Here is a 23981-nt window from a genome sequence, read left to right as displayed (position 1 = left end):
TATCCACGTGGATAACTGAAGTACTGTGAGAAAAGTAATTTATACTTCTTCTATAATTTTATAATTCTTTGGGCTCAACCTGTTCAGCTGAGCCAGAAGAATATTAGAAAGTTACTTGCTCAGCTAGCCATCTCTTAGGAGGGAAAACAAACAAACAAAAACATTTCTACAGTGAAGAGAAAGGTTCAGAAGGACTCAGGTCCTGGAAAATGAAATTGATCCAATCAGATAAACAAGTTACCAGAATCTTTATCACTCAGTTTAATTAAGAATTAAGCAGTGTAATCCAGGCAGGGTCTATGGCCTGCCACAGAATAAATCAGACCACATGATCTTAGTGGTCCTGTTTGGTTTTGTAAGCCTGTAGCTTCACTACAACTCTGCTCTCCCCTAAATATTTAACAGCATATTGTTTACTCGGTCTTATTGTAGCAGCTTCTGACTTTTTTCTCAAGAGCTCTTCTAAATCGTCAGTTCAATAGTCACTTCTAAATCTAATATAAACATACAGTGACAAGCCTAACAGCCACATGACAGGTAGTATCCATAAAACAGTTTACAAGAACCCCATAGTTCATGCTGATCACTACAAATTTAAAATTATTGATTGCTTGTGCCTTCTCCACTTTACTGGAACAACAGCTACTGTCATTCAGAGTTGTTTCCTTCAATATTAGTTGTATCTAAGTGTTTCCATTATTAACAGACTATTCTCAGTTTTAAAATTCACTCCACCCTCACTTAGAGTATCTAGCATCTGTATGAAATGTGAAATGAGGATCCATCTCTTTGCTTTACACACACCATCACACTGGCTAGTTTTGAAGAGAGTGTAATTTTGCCTGCTTCATTAATTGTATCTGTGTTAGTTTTAAATAGAAATGATACAGCAGACCAGACTGACAGTTGTGTCTAATTCATTCATCAATATCTCTGACTCTGGAGAATGCATAATTACCTCCAGGCAAGCTATTCCAATATTTCCCTATCACAAACATTGGAAAGGTTTTCCTTATACCTCATTTAAATCTTTTCTCCCATAATTTAAACCTTTGTTTGTTGCCCTTTCCATCCTGATCAATGAAGGCAGCAGACAGAGATGGCTCTAGTAGGCTCTGAATGAGCAATAGCAGGGAGGAGAGCAAGCAGTGAAATTTTTAGTGAGTTATAGAAAGTGTAATGGACAAGTTTCTCTCCTAATAGGACTCCAATCCCAACACAATTGATCTCTGAAACCCACTGAGCCATAGATTCTAGCTACTGTAAAGACTGATTCTCACACTTTATTACCATGCTAAGATTTGAGCTATGATGAACTTACGGCACAGGGGCTCAGTTGAAAATCCTCAAAATGGAAATTTATTTTCTTCCTTTTCAGCCCATCTGAGCTCAAGTGATTTTGTTCTAAACTGTGTGGCATACGGGTTATATAATTACAAGGGTTTTGACAGACCAGTGGAGATGCAGAAAATGAAAATAAACTCAGTGTAGTTTGCGAGAGTCTCTGTGTGCTGAGTTATCCGCCACTTATATAAACACATAGAGAGATCAAAATGATTTGATTTATATATAACAGTAATAAACACAGGATCTGTGAATCGGGGATTTTAAATATATCTAAACCAAGTCATGGTAGACACTGTGTATTCCTGCATGAAAAATCTGTGTAGATTAACTGGGTGCCTCACTTGTCACTTTGAACTGTGCTCAGGAAACCTCAGGCAGCCTGTAAGCAGGGTTGATGCAGGGTTGAATCTCCTGTAAGCAGGGAGGTTCAGGCTGGATGTCAGGAAGAGGTTCTTCGCCAAGAGGGTTGTCACACACTGGAACAGGCTTCCCAGGGATGTAGTCACGGCACCAAGCCTGTTGGAGTTTAAGAAGTGTTTGGACTGTGCACTTAGTCGTATGGTCTGAAGTCTGATTTTTGGGTAGGCCTGTGTGGAGACAGGAGTTGGACTCGATGATCTTTGTGGGTCCCTTCCAACTCAGGATATGCTGTGATTCTATGATTCTTTATTTAATCAAGGAACAGGTGATATAGACACAAGAAGAGTATTGCTCAAAGTTAGTACAGCCAATTTGCTGCAGATATAGAACATATCTCAGCTACCCAACAAACTGCTTTCCTTTTCCAAAGAGGGAACTCTGAAACAATTTTCATTGTAGCACATTTTAATTGTTGAAAATATAAGAAAATCATTTGATACAATCAAGGAGATGATGGAAAGGTATATTTTAGTAAGATGCTTTCAAAACAGGGCTCAGTGCTGGGGCCGGTCCTCTTTAATATCTTCATCAATGATCTGGACGAGGGCATTGAGTGCACCCTCAGTAAGTTTGCAGATGACACCAAGCTAGGTGTGTGTGTCGATCTGCTCGAGGGTAGGAAAGCTCTGCAGGAGGATCTGGATAGGCTGCACCGATGGGCTGAGGTCAACTGCATGAAGTTCAACAAGGCCAAGTGCCGGGTCCTGCACCTGGGGCGCAATAACCCCAAGCAGAACTACAGGCTGGGAGATGAGTGGTTGGAGAGCTGCCAGGCAGAGAAGGACCTGGGAGTGATGGTGGACAGTCGGCTGAATATGAGCCAGCAGTGTGCTCAGGTGGCCAAGAAGGCCAACGGCATCCTGGCTTGTATCAGAAACAGTGTGACCAGCAGGGCTAGGGAGGTGATCATCCCCCTGTACTCGGCTCTGGTGAGGCCGCACCTCGAGTACTGTGTTCAGTTTTGGGCCCCTCGCTACAAGAAGGACATCGAGGTGCTTGAGCAGGTCCAGAGAAGGGCGACGAAGCTGGTGAGGGGCCTGGAGAACAAGTCCTATGAGGAGCGGCTGAGGGAGCTGGGCTTGTTCAGCCTGGAGAAGAGGAGGCTCAGGGGCGACCTTATCGCTCTCTACAGATACCTTAAAGGAAGGAGGCTGTAGCGAGGTGGGGGTTGGCCTGTTCTCCCACGTGCCTGGTGACAGGACGAGGGGAAATGGGCTTAAGTTGCGCCAGGGGAGTTTTAGGTTAGATGTTAGGAAGAACTTCTTTACCGAAAGGGTTGTTAGGCACTGGAACAGGCTGCCCAGGGAGGTGGTGGAGTCACCATCCCTGGAAGTCTTCAAAAGACGTTTAGATGTAGAGCTTAGGGATATGGTTTAGTGGGGACTGTTAGTGTTAGGTTAGAGGTTGGACTCGATGATCTTGAGGTCTCTTCCAACCTAGAAATTCTGTGATTCTGTGAAAACCGTGAAGTTAGAGAATGTAATAATAGTGTATTAGTGCTGTGGGTAACCCTGGCTGGCTGATAAGTGCCCAGCAAGCTGCTCTTTCACTTCCTCTCCTCAGCAGCACAGCAGGAGAAAGTACAGCGAAAAATCTCATGGGTTGATAAGGACAGGGAGGCCACTCACCAATTACAATCACAAAAAAAAGCATACTTGTCTTGGGGAAGATTTAATTTATTGTCAATTAAAAATAGAATGCTATAGTGAGAAACAAACAAACAACAAAAACAACCAACAATTTCCCCCTACCCCCTTCTTCCCAGGTGTAGCTTCACTCCCAGTTCATAGAATCACAGAATGGTTGGGGTTGGAAGGGTCCTGAACAAGCAACTGCTCCAACACGGGTCACCCACAGGTGGCAGTTCCCCCACATCCACCTGCTCCACCAGGGGCCTCTCCACAGGCTTCAGGGGAACTGCTGCTGCGTGCCTGGAGCACCTCCTGCCCTCCTGCTGCTCTGGCCTTGCAGAAGAAGCCTTTAGGGCTGCTTCTCTCATGTTTTCCTCACGCTGCATCACACTGTCGTTGTCATGATGTGATCAATACATCCAGTTCTTTCCTATTATTTGAAATCCAAAATTGTTAAGTTTGGAATTTTTTTATTTATTTTTTTTTTTTTTTGTATTGCACTCAAGTGTTTAAACTTGGCCTGTGCATGGAGATGTATTCAATTTCTACTCCATTTCTCAGGAATATCGAGCTGGGGATGATGAGAACAGGGTAGGGAAACAATAAAAGAGTACAAAAAGGACAAAAAAATGCATGAAAGGCATTTGTCTAAGGTTTGTCCATGTCAAAAACAACAGGACATAGGGCATAGCTGAAAATGAAAAGAAACAAAAGGTAGAACCAGAAAACAGAAAGTAGAAATAAAAAGAGTAGGGGAGCAAGAAAGATAGAATGAGTTCAATAACTTTGGGAAGATGCTTAAGTTAAAATCTCCCTGAAATTTAACAAACAGCTTCAAAGGCTTGTCTCTGTACACTTGTCTCTGTACAACATGCAGAATTTGTTTTAATAAACTCATTGTGGTTACGGTACAGAAAAACTAGAGAACAGACAGTGCCTGGTGCTTGGCCTCTGTACCTGGGAATGAAAACAAACAAAAAACTCAGGGAAAAGAGTCTGGAAGGAAGAACAAAAGTAAGAGAATGAACTGAAAGAAGCCCTCCAATGCTCTTTGCCAGTCTGACTTGACTCAATAGTATTTCATAGACTTTCTTCAATTTAAAGAAGCAGCAGAAATTTGGATGTATCACATTGGCAACCTATGAAAATTTTAATCCTAGAAATTCACATATTTTTTCTGGTTAAAAACAATTTAAGAATTACACTGTTTGCTGCAGATGAACAAGGATTTACTTAAACCTATTTTATAAAAGGGGAAAACTGGGTTCTTGCTGCCAGCTGGCCACAGCAGGGAGTGGATTTGTGTCCTGCATCGCAGGGGCATCAGGGAGACACACTCATCTGGCAGCAGCTTGGGCAGATGAATGAAATTCCCAAGCTGCAGACATGTAACCACTGAGCTTCACCTGCAGTTCTGCCTCCAGAGTAACTTCTGGAAAGCCAAAGGGAAAATAAGTAGGCTGGAGAAGAAACAGAGCCGATACCAGTAATTAGAGGTATTAGAGGAGAATTATAAAAATAGTCTCAGGGTATGTCTTGAAAATACCCTAAACAGAAAAAAATAAAAATAAAAAAAAAGAAATAAAATAAAATAAAATAAAATAAAATAAAATAAAATAAAATAAAATAAAATAAAATAAAATAAAATAAAATAAAATAAAATAAAATAAAATAAAATAAAATAAAATAAAATAAAATAAAATATAAAAAAGGGATTTCTGATTATGGTCAGTAGCAGATAGGTGATAAACAGGACATTTTCCACAGAAAAAAAAGTTTTTCACACCAACCTTGCACTTATGGCCAGAGGGAGAGGATGGACATGTGCACAAGGATATATAATCAATAATCATCATTAGCAAAAGTACTTTTATGGACTCGCTATCCACACAATCTGCATGTATCCACAGATGATTATTGATAGTGATGGTGCCCATCCACGCAGCCAGCAATGACACAGCCAAGGGAGGCCTTGGGCCCATTGAGAGCAACTCAGGTTCTCAGTGGAGCAGGGATATATAAAAATCTGAGGTACTCAATGTCTTCCTCAGCTTTCAAAGGTCAGGTCTGCTTTTGGCCTCCCAGGTGCCTGAGCCGAGAGGCAGAGCCTGCAGGAACACAGCACTACATACTGCAAGCAAAGATGCAGTCAGAGGGCACTTAAATTAAGGGGATGTAGAAAAGTCCATGAGACCAGGCAGGGTGCATCCTAGGACACTGAAGGTACGAGTCAAAGCCTCTGCCTCTGTTCGCTATCATCTTTAAAAGGTTGTGGCAACAGAGGGAGGGTCTTCAAAACTTGTCAAAGGTATGTTAATACAATTGATCAACAGGATAGCAAACTATTGCTGAGACTCATTTCCTTGCTTTTCTTCTACATGCAGATTTTGACTGATCTTGTTTTTTTGACAATGGGATTTTTTCTCCCCAGGATGGAAAAAAAGAACCTCTTCCTAAGCCTATTGCTCTGCTACAATTTGCTCAGAGCTACTAATTCTCACATGGTAATCGAGGAGAAGACAGAACGCAACCTGTCAAGGAACAGCAAAATGAACCTGTCAGATCTCCCACCCATCTCCATAGTAGGTTAGTAAAATCTGCCATTCGATGCCAAATGAACAGCACTTCCAGAAAGTACAGCTGTTGATTAATATGTACTATTTTGATGGCTTACTACAACATTGCAATTTCATACAATGCCTTAGTACTATACAGAAGTGCAGTAGCCGTGCAGGCGCAGTACCCAAGAATGGCAATGTGGCAAACCACAATTAAGTGTCAGAAAAAGAAAAAATGTAAGAAGAATGAAAATATCTGCCCTTTGCATTCATCCTTCTCCTATACGCATATAAACAGAATGAACATTTGACATCCAAAATGCAAGAATAATTCCAAAGAGTTATAATATGCAAAATAATTTAATATGCTCAGCTAAAACTGAACATATCTTGACATAATGCTCTCCTTTTCTGTAGACTGCTTTTTTGGTTCTTGGTATCTTTATTCCCAAAAGGAAAATACAGATGCAAAACTCCCTGTACTGAAACTCTTTTACTCTCTGTACAAAACTCTTGACCATGTCTGTGCTCACTTTCCTGTGGCAAGAGGCATCTCCAGAGGTATCTCAAGGCCTTTCTACAGCCCAGTTGTTCAAAGGTGAGAGGCCAGCCTGATCCTCCGCTGCCTCATTATCTACACTTGGAGCAGTACAAAGTCAGTAAGAAGGCTGAGAGAAATCACTACAATTTCTCTCACTCGGTAGAATTGACATACCTTTTAAAACAGTTTACTTTGGAGCTGAAATGGCACATGCTCAAAACCTTTCCAGGTTTTATTTTAGACAATTGGAAGCCACAATACTTTTATCATTTACTAGCTAAAAATAAATAAATAAATAAATTATAACTTGCAAAGCTAAATATAACAGTCCAAATTGTGCATTAATGGATGACCTAGGAAGAGAGTCTCTAGCCATGATCTTTCAGATCTGACATTGTTTTGCTCTAGCAGCTGAAGCAGCACACTTGGGTTACTGGACCAAGGTGATCTTCCAGCCCTGCCGTGAGCAGGAGGATGCCAGCAAGTCTCATCATTCTCACTGAAGTGAGCTGGGAATAGCATCACTTCCCTCACCCTAGTGCACTGTGAGGTGTAACTAGAAGCTATCCTTTTCCCCTTATTTTTGCTAGGTTCTGTGCACACAGCAGCTAGATGAAGAAATGGAGCTGTTCTTAAACGAGCATACACAGAGCTTGAGAGGAAAGCATTGCTAGAGGGAAAGAGCAATGATTTGGAGCCAGTCCTGCCCAGAACAATGGGAGAAACAAATGCAAATGGGGAAAGCATTTGGGAAAAGCAGCCAGATATAGGAAGTGGGCACAGAGATGGGTGCAACCAGCAGCGCAGTCCTACAGCAAGCTGCTGCTGCTTCCACTGCTCAGGGCTGAGGATGATGCCACACGTGGTGGTATTATTATAACTACAGTGCCATGGTAAAAGGCAGATGGTATGGTCTTTCCCATCACCACCACAGAAACAATTAATTCAGAATTGATAGTAAGTGTTCAAATAACCAAAGCCTACTCTCCACTCCTAATACATCTAAGGACATGATTTCTTTATGATTTATCAGTTAGAATGTATCGTGGTGATCCACATAATCTACTACATGCAAACAGAGACATTTCTCATCATCTTTGTTTACATATTTACAAATTTTATCGCTTCCTATCCAAATCACATTTTCTTACAAGTCCTGTCCCTTCTGATTGGCCACACAGAACAGGGGTGAGGCACTCATATTTAAAGCTTATTTTTTAAATAGTAATTATAACAATACTCAAGTAATAAACCTCACTTGCAATCAAGTTTACACACCTGCCAATAAATCACAGTGGTCATGGTATCAAATGATGTTATGAGTGGCTCTAATTCAATAAGACCTGAGATTGGAATTGAATCATGTTTTAAAACATAAGCAGAGGAATTCCTAGCATCAACTAGAACATGATGCAATCATCTAATTAATGCAGGGTTTTTATAACACTTCAAATTGCAGTTGTATCAACAGAAGTTAGAGGTGTGTATTATCAATATTTGCACAAGCCTGTGTTACATTTCCTTGTATTTTCATAGATGAGATTTGTAATGAGCTGGTTAATTAGGCAGTAGTTGAAAACATGGTAAATGGAATATGAGCAATATGAAATTACTGGCAGGTGTTTTACCTAATGCAGAGGAACTAAGGAAGAGATGACTACAGTACAAATCCTTCCAAAAAAGCGTTTCCTTGTTTCCCTCTCAGCTGCCAACTGGGTATCATTTTCTTTGCCAAACTGCCTGGAACAACTAACACACATTTTTGTCACAGCAATGTATAAATCTCAGTTTAATGACATCGTACAACATTTAAATGAACAAAATGAAAACAATTCTGTAAGTAAAACATTACAATGCAATTGCAGTTGTAATGTAGAAAATTAAATGAATGTAGAATTAAATGACTTAGAAGCAACTCAGTTACCAAAGGGTAACCCAGTTTCAAAGGGCAGTATAACAAAACCAACACAATGTGCCAGCTGGAACTGATCTAAACCCATAATACCACTTGGTATGATGCCTGCTTAAGCCACGCTCTTACTGAGTGGCCTGAAATTCTTTATGCCTGAAATACAGTTGTTCCTCCCATTGTCTCTTAGAGACAGATGTGTAACTCTATAATAATGCAAGGATAGTAAATGAAACTGCCAAGCAGTGAATTCTTAATTGTGTAATTCTGCAAATTCTGGCAATTATTAAGTGTTCGTATAAATCTCTATGGCAAGTTCTGGAATAGACAAGAAGCCACTATCCATCAGTGGGCCTATGTAAATCTTTTTATGCCAGTCATTCATTACATGGAGCTTGTGCTTATTACAAACCTCACACACAGATAACCAAGATTTTGAAAATATCATGATAGATTAGTGAGACAGGAAGTGCCTCACACTTTAGCAGAAAAGTCTTGCTGTGTTAGATCTCAAGATAAGTCTTAGTCATTAAGTTAATATACACTAATAAATAATTTTAGAGCTGATATAGTAATAATGCTAATATTCCTCAAATGATAGTATGGGAAATTTCATAATACTGGTGTTTTCATCTAAAAATAAAACCAAAAATTTTACATCAGGCAGTCTGAAATTTTCTTCCCCCCTCCAAAAAAAAAAAAGTACCAAATCAAAAAATCAGCTACCAGAGTTGAGAACCCAGAGCATATTTTTTAATTCCTGACAAATTTATGTAGGTAACACCACCTCTTACAGAAAAAATTTTGGAATTCTGAAGGTTTTTCCCATTTTTGTTCACATGACTGATGTGCATTAACACCCTAATTTTTTACAGAGGACCCTTGGATTTTATTTATCTGAAACTATTGTTCACATTGGTCCAAATATCTAAAAAACACATATGGCAACTGTGAAAAAAAAAAAAAAAAAAAAAAAAAAAAAAAAAACTCCTAAAATACAAATGTAGTAAAAGTCTTCTGTTTTACATGAGCAACAGCGACAGCACAAGTTCAGATGCTACTTTTAAGTGAGGACAGTTCCTAGAACTTCATTACTGCAAAACATTCAGCTGTGGAAGACTGCAGTGGTGTGGTAGCAATGCAGGTTATCTGCCTTCTGTTGCACAAAAATAGTATCAAGCATCTCTATTAAATTATATTTGCTGTAAGGCTGATTTAATAATGCATGTTGATATTTTCTTTGAAGATTTAACTAAAAGATCCCAGAGAGTCAGCAGGAAAGAGGCAGAGAACAAGAAATCTTCCAAGGTAAGTGGGTGTTCAGAAAATATCAACAAATTGGAATGGTTTGCTACTTCTATCATTTTCCTCAGTGCATTCATTTGAAAAGCTTTTACAGTCATTCCCTGATTTAAATAATTTGTATACAGTTTGAAGCTTAATACAGTAGAAACAGATGAAGAATATGAATGATGGAAGGAAAAGTATGATCGTAGATTTGTTACAGGTTATTGGGTTTTGTTGTTGTTTTTTAATTGGTTTTGGTTTGTTTTATTTTACAGTCCTCTTACAGAAAAGGTAACTTAGCCTTGAGTTGCTTTACATATTTAAAACACTGTTTAGATATCTCCCAAAAAAGATACCATTCCCAGTCTTGCCATGTAGGTTAACTGTCCAGGCTCTGAAGCCCAGGGGCATAAACCCACTATCTGCTCATTTTTAACTACGGGTGCTAAAAAATAGAAGTAGAGGCATCCAAAGAATTTGCTATTTGCTTGAAAAATATTACCAAGTAATTTTATCAAATCTGTAGATACAGATTGATAGATTTCTTCTACCTGTAGCCATTAGGTCTTAAATGTGAAATATTACCCGGACTGAACTCCTACATTTTTAAAGACTCTCTAGTAGAGTAGAAAATAGCATTCTTACTTCATTTTTAGTTTGTCACAACAGCCATTTACAGTCACAATAGCCATTTACAGCCAAACCAGTAATAGCTGCAACCAGAAACATTTAGAGCTCCTTTTCCTTTCTAATTGGTGTCTTGTGTGGTCAGCTTTCCCTGGAACACTTCCTAAATCCAAAGGATGGCTCAGATTGAAAGAAGCCTCAGGAGGTCATGTTTTTCCTCCTTCTCCTCAGAGCAGGACATTCTGGCAATCAAACTTTGTTCAAGTACTTGGTCTTAAAAGTGCCTCAAGCATTTATAGACCGCATAATGTTTTACCTCACAACTGGAACTTCTGGCAAACTTACCAAGTTAAAAAATTGCCTAGAGCGGCTGTAGCTGGAAGGTTCCAGAGATCCTGCCCAGGTCCCAGGCGCATGCTGACCAAGCCAAAATTTTCTCCCTCTCCAAATCATGTTGTACCAACACTCTTCAGGCAGGCTAGATCTTTTTCAGCTTACTCAGCTGTGTCTGCAGTTAAGGATTCCCACACACAAATCTAATGCACAATTGATTACCAAGCTCCAAAAGCAGACTGCCAAACTAACCTGGCGAGGCAGAGTATTGCCAAATAACCTCCCCTCTCTCTCAGCCACACAGTTCATAAAACAAGGTGGATCCCATCCCCACACATGACAGGGAGGTTTCATTCTTCCATTTAAAAATGTTGGAGATCCAAGAGAAACTTGTTACCTATAATAATGGCATCATCTTTGAAGATTTGTGTGTCCCTTTCTTTGGTGATGCCATATTCTTCCCTTCAGAGTATAATCCAAAGCTTTATCCAGTCACTTTTATAATTACTTATAATATGGAACTCTTGTGGTTTTACCCAGCTGGGCTGCCAAACTCCACCACAACCGCTCTCTCACCCCCTGTTATCAGAAGAGAGGAAGAAGAAATTATGCTGGAAAGAAAAAAGGCTTACAGTTTGAGATAACTTAATTAAAGAGAAAAGTTAAAATAAAAATAAAAATAAAAAAAGCTGTATGGAAGCACACAGAAAGTAAAAAAAAAAAATTCTCTACTTCCCACCAAGGAGTAATGTTTGGCCACATCCTGGGAAGCAGGGCCTCATTACATGTAGAAGTTGTTTGGGAGGACAGACAGTTTACCAATGAGAGGCTCCCCCCTTCCCCTTCCCCACCTTTTATTGCTGAGCGTGACCCCATATGGTATGGAATATCCCTTTGGTTGGTTTAGGTCAGCTGCCCCTGTGAGATTCCTTTCCCATTTTTTGCCCACCCCCAACCTGCTGGCTCTCAGGGTGTTAGAGAGAGTCCTGATGCTGTGCCAGCACTGCTCAGCAGCAGATACAACACTGGTGTGATACCGGCTACAAGTGCAGAGCACAGCACAGTATGGGCTGCTGCAGGGAAAGTTAACTCCATCCCAGCCAGACCCACACGGTTGTTGCTTGATAGGCTGCAGCAAGAGAGTATTTTCCGTGATCCAGTCCCACCACATCAATCCTATATTGCTACCTAACATAGGTCCCACTGCTAGCAACCACCTACTAACCTCAAGCCACAGGTTCCCATAACTCATTTTATTTGCATCTACCCTTTATTCTGACCCGTACTTGTTTTACCTTTGTATGAATTTTCTTTTTTGTTGTTGTTGTAGAAAAAAGCTGAACTGAAGAAACCTCCAAAACCAAGGCCCACACCTGCAGCTGACTGCGTGCCAAATTTCAAAACCTGCAAACCACACTTGAATTCATGTTGTAACTACTGTGCCTTGTGCAAATGCCGAATATTTCAGACCATCTGCCAATGTCTAACGTTAAACCCAAAGTGCTAAACCAAATCAGGAACACATTACGGCTTCTGTCTTTCATTAGCTTCTCAAGTGTATATGTCAAACTGTCTAATGTGCATAGAAATTTAACTAGAGAGCTTTGAAGCTGGTAGGTTGGATTTGCTCCTCTTCAGTGGACAATGGTAGTTTTCTTCATGTGGAAAATTCTGTCATAAACAAGATGGCTTTTTAGTGAGTAGATAAACAGGGAGATAAATAGGCCTTAAACAAGCATTTTTAGCAAAACTAACCTGCATTTAAGAAGAATTCTGGGTTCTTGGTTTTGTTTTGTTTTAGGGTTATTTGATTGATTAGTGGGATTTTTTGTTTGTTTTTGAAGGGTTCTGTTAACCAAAGAATTCAGTACAGTCTAACCAGCACTGCAAAACCTGCACCAACAGCACACAGTCACACTGAAATAGGACTGGTTAATCCAGTGAGGGACCAGAGCTTGGGTTTGCCCACAATGACAGCAGAACACCAGCTTCCAACAGAGCCAAAACATAATGCAGAAAATGCACATTTCAGGGTCAACTCCTTCCTCGCACATTCAGCAAAAATCAGGACTCAAATCTATGTAGGTTACTCTACGTAAAAAGATGTACAAAAAATAATAAGGCATTTTTAATCATCCCCAGCTGAGCATCAGTATCAGTACAGCTACCTCCAGAGTTTTTAGTCATTCTACCAGTAACCAGTATGTCCAAGGTGTATAACCTACACATATTCAAACCCTTTATGTACCCGTGACTCATGAGTTAAAAATCAGAATTTGCAGCTAAAGGAAAAAAGTCCTTAGACCAGTCTCCTGCTTCCAGAGACAAAGTTCATATCACTTCACTTAGAATACAAAAGCAGGGACAAATAACCAGGACTTTGAGGAAGAAAGGAAAGATAAACAAAAAATGTGTTGCCCACATGCGTATCTTGAAAACCATTTAAAAGCAATCAGTTTCTCTTTTGAGTCCACACATTCACTCCCTTTATGTTCAGCTCCCAGCAGCTACCCCAGGCATGAATTTAGGTGGTAATCTCCACATGCTGCATGCAACCAGCAACCATAGGAGAAAAATTACCTAATGTTACGTCAACCTTTGAGGGTTCAGAAACAGCTTTGAAGGTATGGATGAAGCTCAAGGCGGCAGCAGTAGCAAACAGGTGGCTAGAAACAAGATATCTTCCTCTTGATCTTGAAGCTCTTTGCTTAATCTTGATTTATCCAAGATGACATAATAGGAGAACCCTTCTTGGTTAAACTAGGAGAGAGGTGTAGGTCTTGGAGAGCAAGGAGGAAGCAGACCAGTGTCCAATACTGAAGACTCTTCACAGAATCATAGAATTGTTTGGATCATAGAGTAGTTTGGGTTGGAAAGTAGCATCAAGGATCATCTAATTCCACCCCCCACCCCCATGGGCAGGGACACCTTCCACCAGCCCAGGCTGCCCAAAGCCCCATCCAGCCTGGCCTCAAACACTTCCAAGCATGGGGCATCCACAGCTTCTCTGGGTAACCTGTTTCAGTATCCCACCACTCTCAGAGTAAAGAATTTCTTCCTCACATCTATTCTAAACCTACCTTCTTTTAGCTTAAAGCAATTACCCCTTGTCCTATCTCTACAGTCAATTCTTTATCTACTGGATGGTCCACCCAAATCCGCATCTCTCCAATTCCACTGCCTGTTAATTTCCTTATACACCTGTTTGACCAGCAAGTCTTTGCTCAGCCATATCAGTTTCCTGCCTTCCCTGCTTGATTTCTTACACACGGGGATACAGAGAGCTCTTACACTCCAAGAACACTCCTTAAAGAGTTGCCAGCACTGATCAGTTACTCTGTCCCAGTGTCCCAGGAGATTTCATCTACTAATTCTTTAAAAATCTAGAAGTTTACTCTTCAGAGGTTCAGGGTCCTGACTGCTCTTTGCCATGCCCGCATTCCTCGAGATCATGAACTCAACCAGGGTGCAGTTGCTGCAGCCCAGGCTGCCTCTGATCTTAACCTCTTTAATGAGTTCATCTGCACTGGTGAGCACCAGGCCCAGTAACACTTCTCCTCTGCTTGGTTTATCTGACACCTGGACCAGGAAGTTATCCTTGCTGCACTCCAGGAATCTCCTGGATTGTGTTCAGCCTGCTGCGTACCTTCTCCAGCAGACACCCAGATGGTTGAAATCCCCCATCAGGATGAGTGTGCAAGCATGATGCTTCGTGTAGTTGAAGCAAGAAGGCCTCATCAACAGCTTCCTCTTGATCAGGTGGCCTGGAGCAGACCCCAGCCACGAGGTGTCCTTTATTGATCCACTCCTTAATTTCCACCTACATGCTCTCAACCAGTTTCTCAGAGGCAACCCTTTGCCATTGTCCTGGTTTCAGTTAGGACAGAGTTAATTTTCTTCCTAGTAGCTGGTAGAATGCTATGTTTTGGCTTAGGATGTGAAGAGTGCTGATAACACCCTGATGGTTTTAATTGTTGCAGAGCAGTGCTTACACCAAGCCAAGGACGTCTCAGCTTCTTGCTCTGTCCTGCCAACAGGCAGGCTGGGGGTGCAGCAAGAGCTGGGAGGGGACAGACCAGGACAGCTGACCCAAACTGGCCACAGGGGTATTCCATCCCATCTGGGGTCACGCTAAACAATATATAGGGGTGGCTAGCCAGGGGAGGGGGGCTGGACTGCTTGGGGTTTGGCTGGGCATCGGTCAGTGGGTGGTGAGCAATTGCATTGTGCATCACTTGTTTGTACACATGATTAATAGTAGTACTATTATCATCGTTATTGTTATTATTATTATTGTTACTATTTTCCTGTCTTAATAAACTGTCTTTATCTCAACTCACAGGCTTCACTTTCCTGTTTCTCTCCCCCATCCCAGAGAGAGAGGTGGGAGGGTGAGCGAACAGCTCTGTGGTGTTTAGCTGCTGGCCGGGTTAAACCACTACAGCAACCTATCCATTTCTTAACACAGAGGGCAACATCCCTACCCCTCCTTCCCTGCCTCTCTTCTGAAAAGCTTGTAGTCATCTACTGTAGCATGATTTGTCCCATTTCCATGATAGCAATTAGGTCACAGCTTTCTAATTTTACTGTGGTTTCCAACTCTTCCTCCTCATTTCCTGTGCTGCCTGCATCGGTGTAAAGGCACTTCAGCTGGGCTATCAGCCACATGACCTTTTTAGAGGAGCCCTCCCTAATTCCTTTGGGACAATCCACAGGTATTTCCCTGCTGCTTCCTAAAATGACAGGGTTCTCTGGTTCTTTTCTGTCACTCAGAAGTGCATCCCCTTCCCCTGCTGAATCCAGTTTAAAGCTCTGCTGGTAAGGCCAGCCAGCTTGCTGCCCCACTTGGTCAGTTGTGTCCCAACTGGTGTCAGCATGCCCCATCTCCTGAAGGTGTATCTGAGATCCTGCTGTTTCTCACATCTGCCAGACTCCAGTTCTCTTGCTTTAAAATTCTCTGTTGTTCTTCCTCCCACACTCCTATACACCTTTTTCACCCTGTGAGCCTTACTTGATTTTAGTCTTTTCCCTTCCTCCCACGTAATAGCCAGTCACCCCCAGGGCTACACTCAAATCTTTTGTGTTCACTGCTTGCCTGCAAGAGGACTGCAGCAAGGTTCCTGCCAACACACTTTTGCTTTCCCAGGAAGATATTTCTTAATGATTAATTCCTAACCCCAAACCTGAATTTTCTAATGCTCTGTGCAGGTCTTATTTGGAGGAAAATTCTCTACTGATTTATTTCTAAGTATAGCTAGGGGTACAAAATCTTTCAGGAAGGAAAAGAAAATACAGGTGACAAATACTCTCTAAAGTGGTTCAAGCCATACATACTTTTTCCTTCTAATATCAGTCCAAATCCCAGAGCTTTAAACATAGGCCAGGTGTTCACAGAAATGTCTATTCACCTTCTTAGAGAGAGATACAGTAGACAGAGAGATTAATCTAAGAGCCTAAACGATAACAGGATGCCATTATGTTCCTCATCTTTTATAAAATATATCAGCTGTCATATATGGCACAAGCTTGAATTCTTTTAAATGTACATAACTATTTCTTTTAATCAGATATCTTGGCTCAGGAATCCACAAGCTGTGGTTAAGAGGATAAGAAGGAATACATTATGATGGGCTTAAGAAACAGAATCTGGCCCCTTCTTTTACTAGGGAAGCTGTAAATCCTGACAATTTGTTTCAAAACTTTCATAAGAAAGCATCTTAAGTTGATACTAAAATGATATCAGTAATCACACAACTTCGACCATGGGAAAAATATCCTTGTCTTATCAGAAAATCCAGCTGGTCATAAATATCGTACTTTAGCAGGAAGGAGGGGAGCAGCAGAGAAAAATGGAAGGAGGGAGAGCCAGAAATCAAACAGCTTGTGCTGTCATCTCGACAGCAGCTTCCATGCTTGGCTGTCAGCTAAAGAAACAGAAAGTGCTGAGACCCACAGCGAGGAGCTAGAGACATTGAAGCTGAACAAGCAAAGTCCAAGGCTGTGTGTATCTGCAATGAAAGAAATTATTTTTTCATATGAGAATAAGGTCTTTGTTTTTAAACACATAGGCACACACTTTTAATCTAGCATTTATACATAGTACATTTTGATCGATTCCATTTAGTAATAAGCCTTTATTTTATTTTAACCATAATTGATTAGAGATTGTGCTTTCTCTGCCATTCGTCTATCACACCAAATAATATATATAAGCAAGCATTCTAAAATTGTTGTTAGTCTTAGTGGCTTTACTTATCTAGCTAAAGATCACATTGCATGAGGTATTGCTAGGGTACAGAAATCAGTAAAATGTGTACAACTGCTCTATGCTTCCTGTATTTACTTTGAACAGATACTTATACTTATGAGTTTGTAAGTACAAGAGTGCCCTAAGGGAAATGTCATCAGCACACATACGATAAAACATATGCATGACAAAGATGAAGTGTTTAATTTTTAGTTGTCACATGCCAAAATAAGTCTGAAAACTTACCAGAATTCAAGGTTAGAGACATACCCAGTAATGCTGCAAGACAGAGACATCTCTCTCCTAAAGACTAATAGAAATTTTTCCTCGATTACGGCTTAGTAGCATTAAGGACAAATAAATCATTACTGGCTTTTCCAAATATTGCCTGTCTTGTGGAAATTTAAACAAATACTTTATTTTCCCCATCCAAAATCCCAACCTGATTGCTTATAGTCACACTCAAAGATGAGAAAACCCAACTTTACCCTGGTGGATAAAAAAAAAAATGGTAGAATTAACATCTTAATGACTACATCAGCTCCAAACTCCTCAGGAACTCACTTGGGAAACTATGAAAGCATGTGGGCAACCACAGGAAGAAAACAAACAACTCCCCGTGTCATCTTCATCTTCTTTAGGATCTTCTCACAAAGAGAGAAACTGTGGAGCCCAAAACAACACAGTATTCGAGGTGAGGCCCCACCAACACCAAACACAGTGCAACAATCACCTCATTTGACCTATGCTTTGGCTATGCTGTGTTTAATGCACCCCAAAACGCATTTTTTCCCTGTTGGCTGTCAGGGCTCGTTGCTGGCTCGTGCTGAGCTGCTGTTCCCAGCACACCCCGTCTGCTGAGCTGCTCTCCAGCCTAGGAAGGAATAACCCCAAGCACCAGTACAGGCTGGGGACCAACCTGACAGAGAGCAGCTCTGCAGAAAGGGACCTGGGAGTCCTGGTGGACAGCAGGCTGACCATGAGCTAGCAACGTGCCCTTGTGGCCAAAAAGGCCAGTGTTTCCTGGGGTGCATTCGGAAGAGTGCTGCCAGCAGGTCAAGGGAGGTGATCCTGCCCCTCTGCTCAGCCCTGGTGAGGACACACCTGGAGCATTGTGTCCAGTTCTGGGCTCCCCAGCACAGGAGGGAAATGGAGCTCCTGGAACTAGTTCAGAGGAGGGCTATGAAGATGATCAGAGGACTGGAGCACCTGTCATATGAGGACAGGCTGAAAGAGAACTAGGCCTGTTTAGCCTGGAAAATAGAAGACTGAGGGGAGAGCTCATCAGTGTGTATCAATATCTGAGGGGAGGGTGTCAAGAGGATGGAGCCCGTCTCTTTTCAGTTGTGCCCAGCAGCAGGACAAGAGGCAATGGGCACAAACTGAAGCACAGGAGGCTAGGGCTCAATATGAGGGGGCACTTCTGTACTGAGAGGGTGACAGAGCACTGGGACAGGCTGCCCAGAGAGGTTGTGGGGTCTCCTTCACTGGAAATGTTCAACCATCACCTGAATGCCTTCCTGTGCAGGGTGCTCTGGGGGATTCTGCTTGGCAGGGGGATGGACTGGGTGATCTTCAGGGGTCCCTTCCCACCTCAGCCATTCTGTGACCTTATTATAGAAGGATGTCAAATCACTAAGGAAGGGCTTTCCTTGCATGAATCCATTGACTATGCCTTTATAATAGCTTTGTTCTTTAACTGCCTTTCAACATCCCCCAGGACAACCAACCTTCTCCATTACTTTTCCAAGGACTGAGGTTAGACTAGTAGGTCTGTAGTTTCTCAGGTCTTCTCTCATACCCCTACCCCTATCTATAGGTATAACATTGGCCAGCTTCCAGTGAGCAGGGGCCTCTCCAGACTCCCACAATCTTTCGTAAAGTGTTGGCTTAGTAAAGGTTTTAGAAGGGTCCAGCTATGATGTCCACTGATTCCTTCAGTACTCCGTGGTGAGTCCCACTGGACCTCAGAAGACCTCATCTTGAAGATTCTTCCATGATTATAAAAGTTCCATGGAGGCGCCAATCTTGGAGACAACCATTGATGACCTGGGCTTGCCTCTTTCTTTCCCTACTTGCAGTTACCTGGAGGATGCTCTCTGTGGGAAGGCCATGGGGGATGCAGCCCCTGCTGACAGTGATGGCATGCCAGCCCTTCTCATGCCAATGGCCCTGCCCAGAGTGCCAGGGACCACCAACCCCCCCCCCACCAGCTTCCCACCTGCAGCAACTGATGCCACCATTACAGGTCCTTGCACTTTGAAGGAACTAAGGGGAGGGATGTGAACATTTGTCCCCTCTACCTTCTCCCACGTAAAAGACTTCCCCCAAAAGGAGCTCTTCAGCAGTGTAAGTGCCCAGTGCCATCTTAGACACATGAGGGTACCAGAGGCAGCCACTTAAGGCTGGCAGATGTGATATGGGACCCATAGGAGACTGTCCCCAACTGGAACAGCATCACAAGGCCATAGAGAAACACTAAGCTACCCCAAAGAGCAATTAATCATTCTCAAAGCATCCTTCTTAAATTTGTTATGCCTGCAGATCACTTTCTGAGGTAACAGATTTTATTGGCAGCCTTCTCAGATGACAGCCATATGCTGGCCATCTGAACAAGTCCCTCTCTCACATCTCCCAGAAGAAAAGGTAGGTTTTCAACATTTCTGCAAGATTTCTCAATAAAATGAAAAAAGTATATACAATTGCTGCATGACATACACACATGTATTTCTGTCCAGGAAATCCTCTGAGATGATGAAATCCTGGCCTGAAATACAGGAGCCCTGAAGTGGCTGTAATAGTGTCGTAACACACTTCACACATGGCATTCATTTAATACAGATAAAGGCAGGAAAAGACAAAAATATAGAATGGTTTGGGATGGAAGGGATCTTAAAGACCATCTAGTTCCAATCAATCCCCACACCATGGGCAGGGATACCGCCCCTGGCTACGTATCCACCCCAGTGGTCCGGTTCGGGCCCCTTTGCATCCCTGAAGATCTTCACTCTGTGCAGCTGCCTCAGACAGGTAAAAAACAGCATTATACAAATTAAAACAGTAATGGTCAGAAATCAACCATGAAAATACAGAATCTCTCTTCCTTATGTTCCATAACAAGTGTGACATTAAAATAGTTAAATTCATGGAAAGACTTTAGTAGATCATTCACACACGGATATTTCATAGCAACTTCTCCATTGAGGAAGTAAATATTTGCAGCACTAAATGAGCGTATCAGATGTTTACTTCCCTTTATTCTTTTTCAACTTGTTCAGTGTCCCTCCATTATTACTGCTTTTTTCCCCCAGCGCCAGCATTTGGCCAGATGTCACTTTATCTACAAAATGACACCACAACAGCAGATTAGACAGCATCCCAGGCAAAGGATTTAATTTCCAAAAAGGATGAAAAAGTTTGAATTTCTCTGTTAAAAAACAAACACATATAGGAAGCAATTTTGGAGGGGAAGAAAACCAGGACCAGCACCTGTCTGTTCTGAGTAAAAATTGTATTAACAATGCAAAGCAGATACCTGCAATAAGCACACACTCAAAACAAAATTCTGTATACCAGACTCATTACTAAGGATTTCAAGGTGCTTCCAATATGCACACATAAATAGCGCAACTAAAATGCTGTTTCATTTACTTCAAAAATACTGTTTTTCTATCAGGGAAAGAGACCACATGGCTTTGAACATAAGGCCCATTTAGTATTCTGTTACAGAGAAGATTTCCCAATTGATGAAACCAAAACCAGAGCGCTGCAGAAAACTAACAGTTTGCTGAGAAGTGTCTCTAGACTCTGCAGAATGTGACAAAGCTTTGGAAACTTTGCTACAGACTTCCTAAACATCCGTAAGAGTTGAATTGACTTTCTACGGAGTTTCAGGGAATCAGACAAGCAGAAGGGATGTCAGGCCCCCATTCAGTTCAAAAGGATGCTGCAGAATTGTAAGTGCTTTATGGCTTTACCTTGGAAGTATTCTTCCTTCTGGAAGTATTTTTCCTTTTATTAATATTTTTTTTTTAAACAGGTGGGCAGGACTTTTTTTTCCTTACTTGGCCTGCAAACCACAAGCAGTCACAAATGGTTAGTGACTTAAAGGAAGGGAAAAAATACTTAACTGTAATTGATACTTCCTACAGTTGTGCAAAGTTGTTCCGTGGCAAACAGTGCTACTGAAAGAACTACTGGGGCTTTACAATGTACACTTACTACATCTGATTTATCCTAACAAAAAATACCTAAAGGTTAAAAAACACATTTGGCCTCTGAGAAACTTCAGATCATCTTCAAGAAGAACCACTGTTATGAAAACAGGCTCAGACATGAATCATGCAGTCAGTGTAACTTCCATTTGCCCATTCTTTGTTCCCAGTGATCCTTAGCATTTGCCTTAGGAAACACGGATCACTGCTATCTCTATATAGCTCCATCAATCTCCATTTCACAGAATATCAAAGATCTAAACTGCACAAAAAAAAAAAAGAGCAGGACCTTACTAGACTGTACTGAAAGTCAGCTGCCTTTTTTTTTTTTCCTAATCATAGAAACTAATTTATCAGGTTGAGACGAGCAGAGAAAAACATTCAGCCTCTTCTTTCACATTGCTTCTGACTCAATAGTGAAGGGAGAATTAGAGGCAAGCATTGTAATATTTAAAAGAGAATAGTATTTTCACTGGTAGCAATAGGAAAAGTATTCACAGAAAATGAATCTGACAGGCGTTTAAGGAAGCATGTTCTTGTTCTTCCTGGCCAAGTCACAGACCTGTCTAAAAGCTAGGAGTACAATCCGTCATTTCATTTTACCACCGTTTCATTTCATTTTTACCACCAGGTTCAGTCATCCGGCAGGGGCAGGCTGCCCATGCAGCTCCTTGCTGTCCCAGGACAGCCCAACCACACAAAAGGCACTGCCAGTAGAAATCACTTACGGCACTAAAAAGCAAACTGAAGTTTTCCAAGTGTAGTAACTGGGTTTATTTGAACACTACTTTGTTTTTTTTTTGCTGTTGTTGTATGTTTTGGTTTTGATCATTATCTTCTTCTGTCATTACCTGACTGAGCAGGAAGTTAGTCCCTCTCTCACTTTTTTTTTTTTTTAAATAAACCCCTTTTAAGTATTGAAAAGCTGCAATAAGGTCACCCCGGAGGCTTCTCTTCTCCAGAGATCTATTCCTGGTGCCACATTCCTCTGACTATCACACACACTTCCCCGCTTTTCCAAACCAGACTTCCTTTATGCACTGTTTGATATCTCATGTCTCCTTTTATTTTTGCCTTTCAAAATGAGCCTGCAAACAAGACTGAGGGAAGCAGCTGATGCACTGGAAGGCGGGGCTGCCCCAAGACTTCCTATGTCTGACCAGCCTGGCTGAGGACACAAGCCCAAAGAAGACAGCAGCTGAGCTCCTTGCTGCTCCCTAACAGCTTCATCAGTGCACCTTTCAGGAAGAACACGTGCAGTTAAATGCATCACCCTGCTGACCCATCCACCAAATCTTGTGGAGTTTCATCCGCTGAGTAGGAAACTTGCCTTTGTTCCTCACTTTGTACTTCCACCGCTGCACAAGTGAAGGTCTCTCTAATTGCAGCAGTGCAGCGATCTGTTCCTGCTTCTTTTGGGATTCTGTGCGTCAAACCCAGAAAGCCCGTGGCTCGCATTTCACCCTGCTTGTGTAACATCTGCTGCGCAGAGCTACCAACATGGGAAAAGTTGTAGTTGTGTTACTGTCAAATGACGCAGCAGGCCAGATGTGGGATGCCATGGCAAACCGACGCATGGGGGTTCAGCATCAGGGAGGGAGGGGACTTGCAAACCACAGTACCTACAGATGCTGTGCTCTCTTCAGTGCTATTGTTCATCATTCATTACATCCAGCTAAAACCGCTGTAAGGGAACTGCAGTAGAATTGAAGATCTGTATTTAGGCAAAAATGAGGAAACTGGTAAAAAGGAGCTGATAAAAGATTTAGTTACAGCAGATGTGCCAACATAAAGCAGCACGCAGCTTTATTGCTTGCTTTTCTTTCACTATGGATCAGACATCAATTGAGAAAGTAGTAGGGAATCAAGGCAAGCTAACAATATGCTTTTCTTTATAAAAAATTCAGCTACTACACTGAAGATCACGTTTCAAAGTCTTCAATCCATTCTGGAAAGCTTCTAAAGCAGAATTGAAATCTTTCTGCAAAGGTTATTCAAAACTGTTCCTGAGGAAGAGTTCAAACCAGAGCAACACCTAAGTTTGGCCAAAGTACAAATCAGACTTGTACCAGCCTTCAGGAATAGAAGCTGCTAAACTGTACCTGACAAAGAGCTTTACTGTGCACAGTGACAGCTGAACAAGAATATGAAATAACACTATGCATTAATGCTGCTGATTCACACATACTGTTGACAGGTACTAGGCATAGCTTTTCTTCTACAAGCAGCACTAAAACACAATTGCACCACAGGGAATGGGAGGGAGGTAGAGAAATTTCACCAGTGGTTTTATTAGATGTGTTTGATCTAGTCTTCTTGGATCAATAAAACAGAAGATCTAACAGAACATATTCCAAATATAGTTTTTATATTTTATCAACTCAAAACACGTTTCGAGTCAAATTCACACATTGTTAACTTGCTCAAATTGTTGTATTTTCAGCAGTGATGAAAAAATGGTTGGGATCTATCAATGAAAATGCTGCGCTAGGAAGCCACCAGCCTGTTTCTCTTCCCCTTCAGCACACTGGTACCTGGCTCTGCAAAGCTGACAAGATTTTTCAGAGCTGGTCAAGCTGCTGGTGCCTAGACACCTCCCTGATTCACTTTGAGAAATCACCATTTCACATGCTGAAAAAGCTTCTGGAGTCTAAATGGAAGCTGAACAGAGCTAAACGGAGCTTGCACTAGACTCTCCAGAAATGGTTTTGCACACAGAAACTTCCTAGAGATGTTTTCTGAAACTCAGGAGCTGCAGCCCCTAATAATGTTTACTAGGTTTCCCTAGAGCTCCAACAACCAGGAAACACAAGACCTCAAGGTCTTTCTGTGGAAAACCAAACACACATGTATATGCGCACACAAAT

At 41.6% G+C, this 23981-nt stretch overlaps 1 protein-coding gene across 4 annotated transcripts in view; it reads left to right on the top strand.

Annotated features, from left to right (window-relative positions):
• ASIP (agouti signaling protein) overlaps window positions 1–16976 on the top strand; it is a 74543-nt gene extending 57567 nt beyond the window's left edge. For all 4 annotated transcript variants that reach the window (XM_068700239.1, XM_068700241.1, XM_068700240.1 and 1 more), the window contains exons 2-4: window positions 5830–5984; window positions 9653–9714; window positions 11984–16976. In XM_068700239.1, coding sequence (XP_068556340.1) covers window positions 5831–5984; window positions 9653–9714; window positions 11984–12160 — 393 coding nt within the window. In that variant the 5' untranslated portion in view covers window position 5830 and the 3' untranslated portion in view covers window positions 12161–16976. The remainder of the gene's footprint in view (window positions 1–5829; window positions 5985–9652; window positions 9715–11983) is intronic.
• Window positions 16977–23981: the final 7005 nt, after the last annotated feature.

The sequence above is a fragment of the Anas acuta genome, chromosome 16 (assembly GCF_963932015.1).
Source record: "Anas acuta chromosome 16, bAnaAcu1.1, whole genome shotgun sequence".
NCBI lineage: Eukaryota > Metazoa > Chordata > Aves > Anseriformes > Anatidae > Anas > Anas acuta.
The sequence above is the reverse complement of the archived record's forward strand: the minus strand, read 5'-3'. Positions and strand labels throughout refer to the sequence as shown.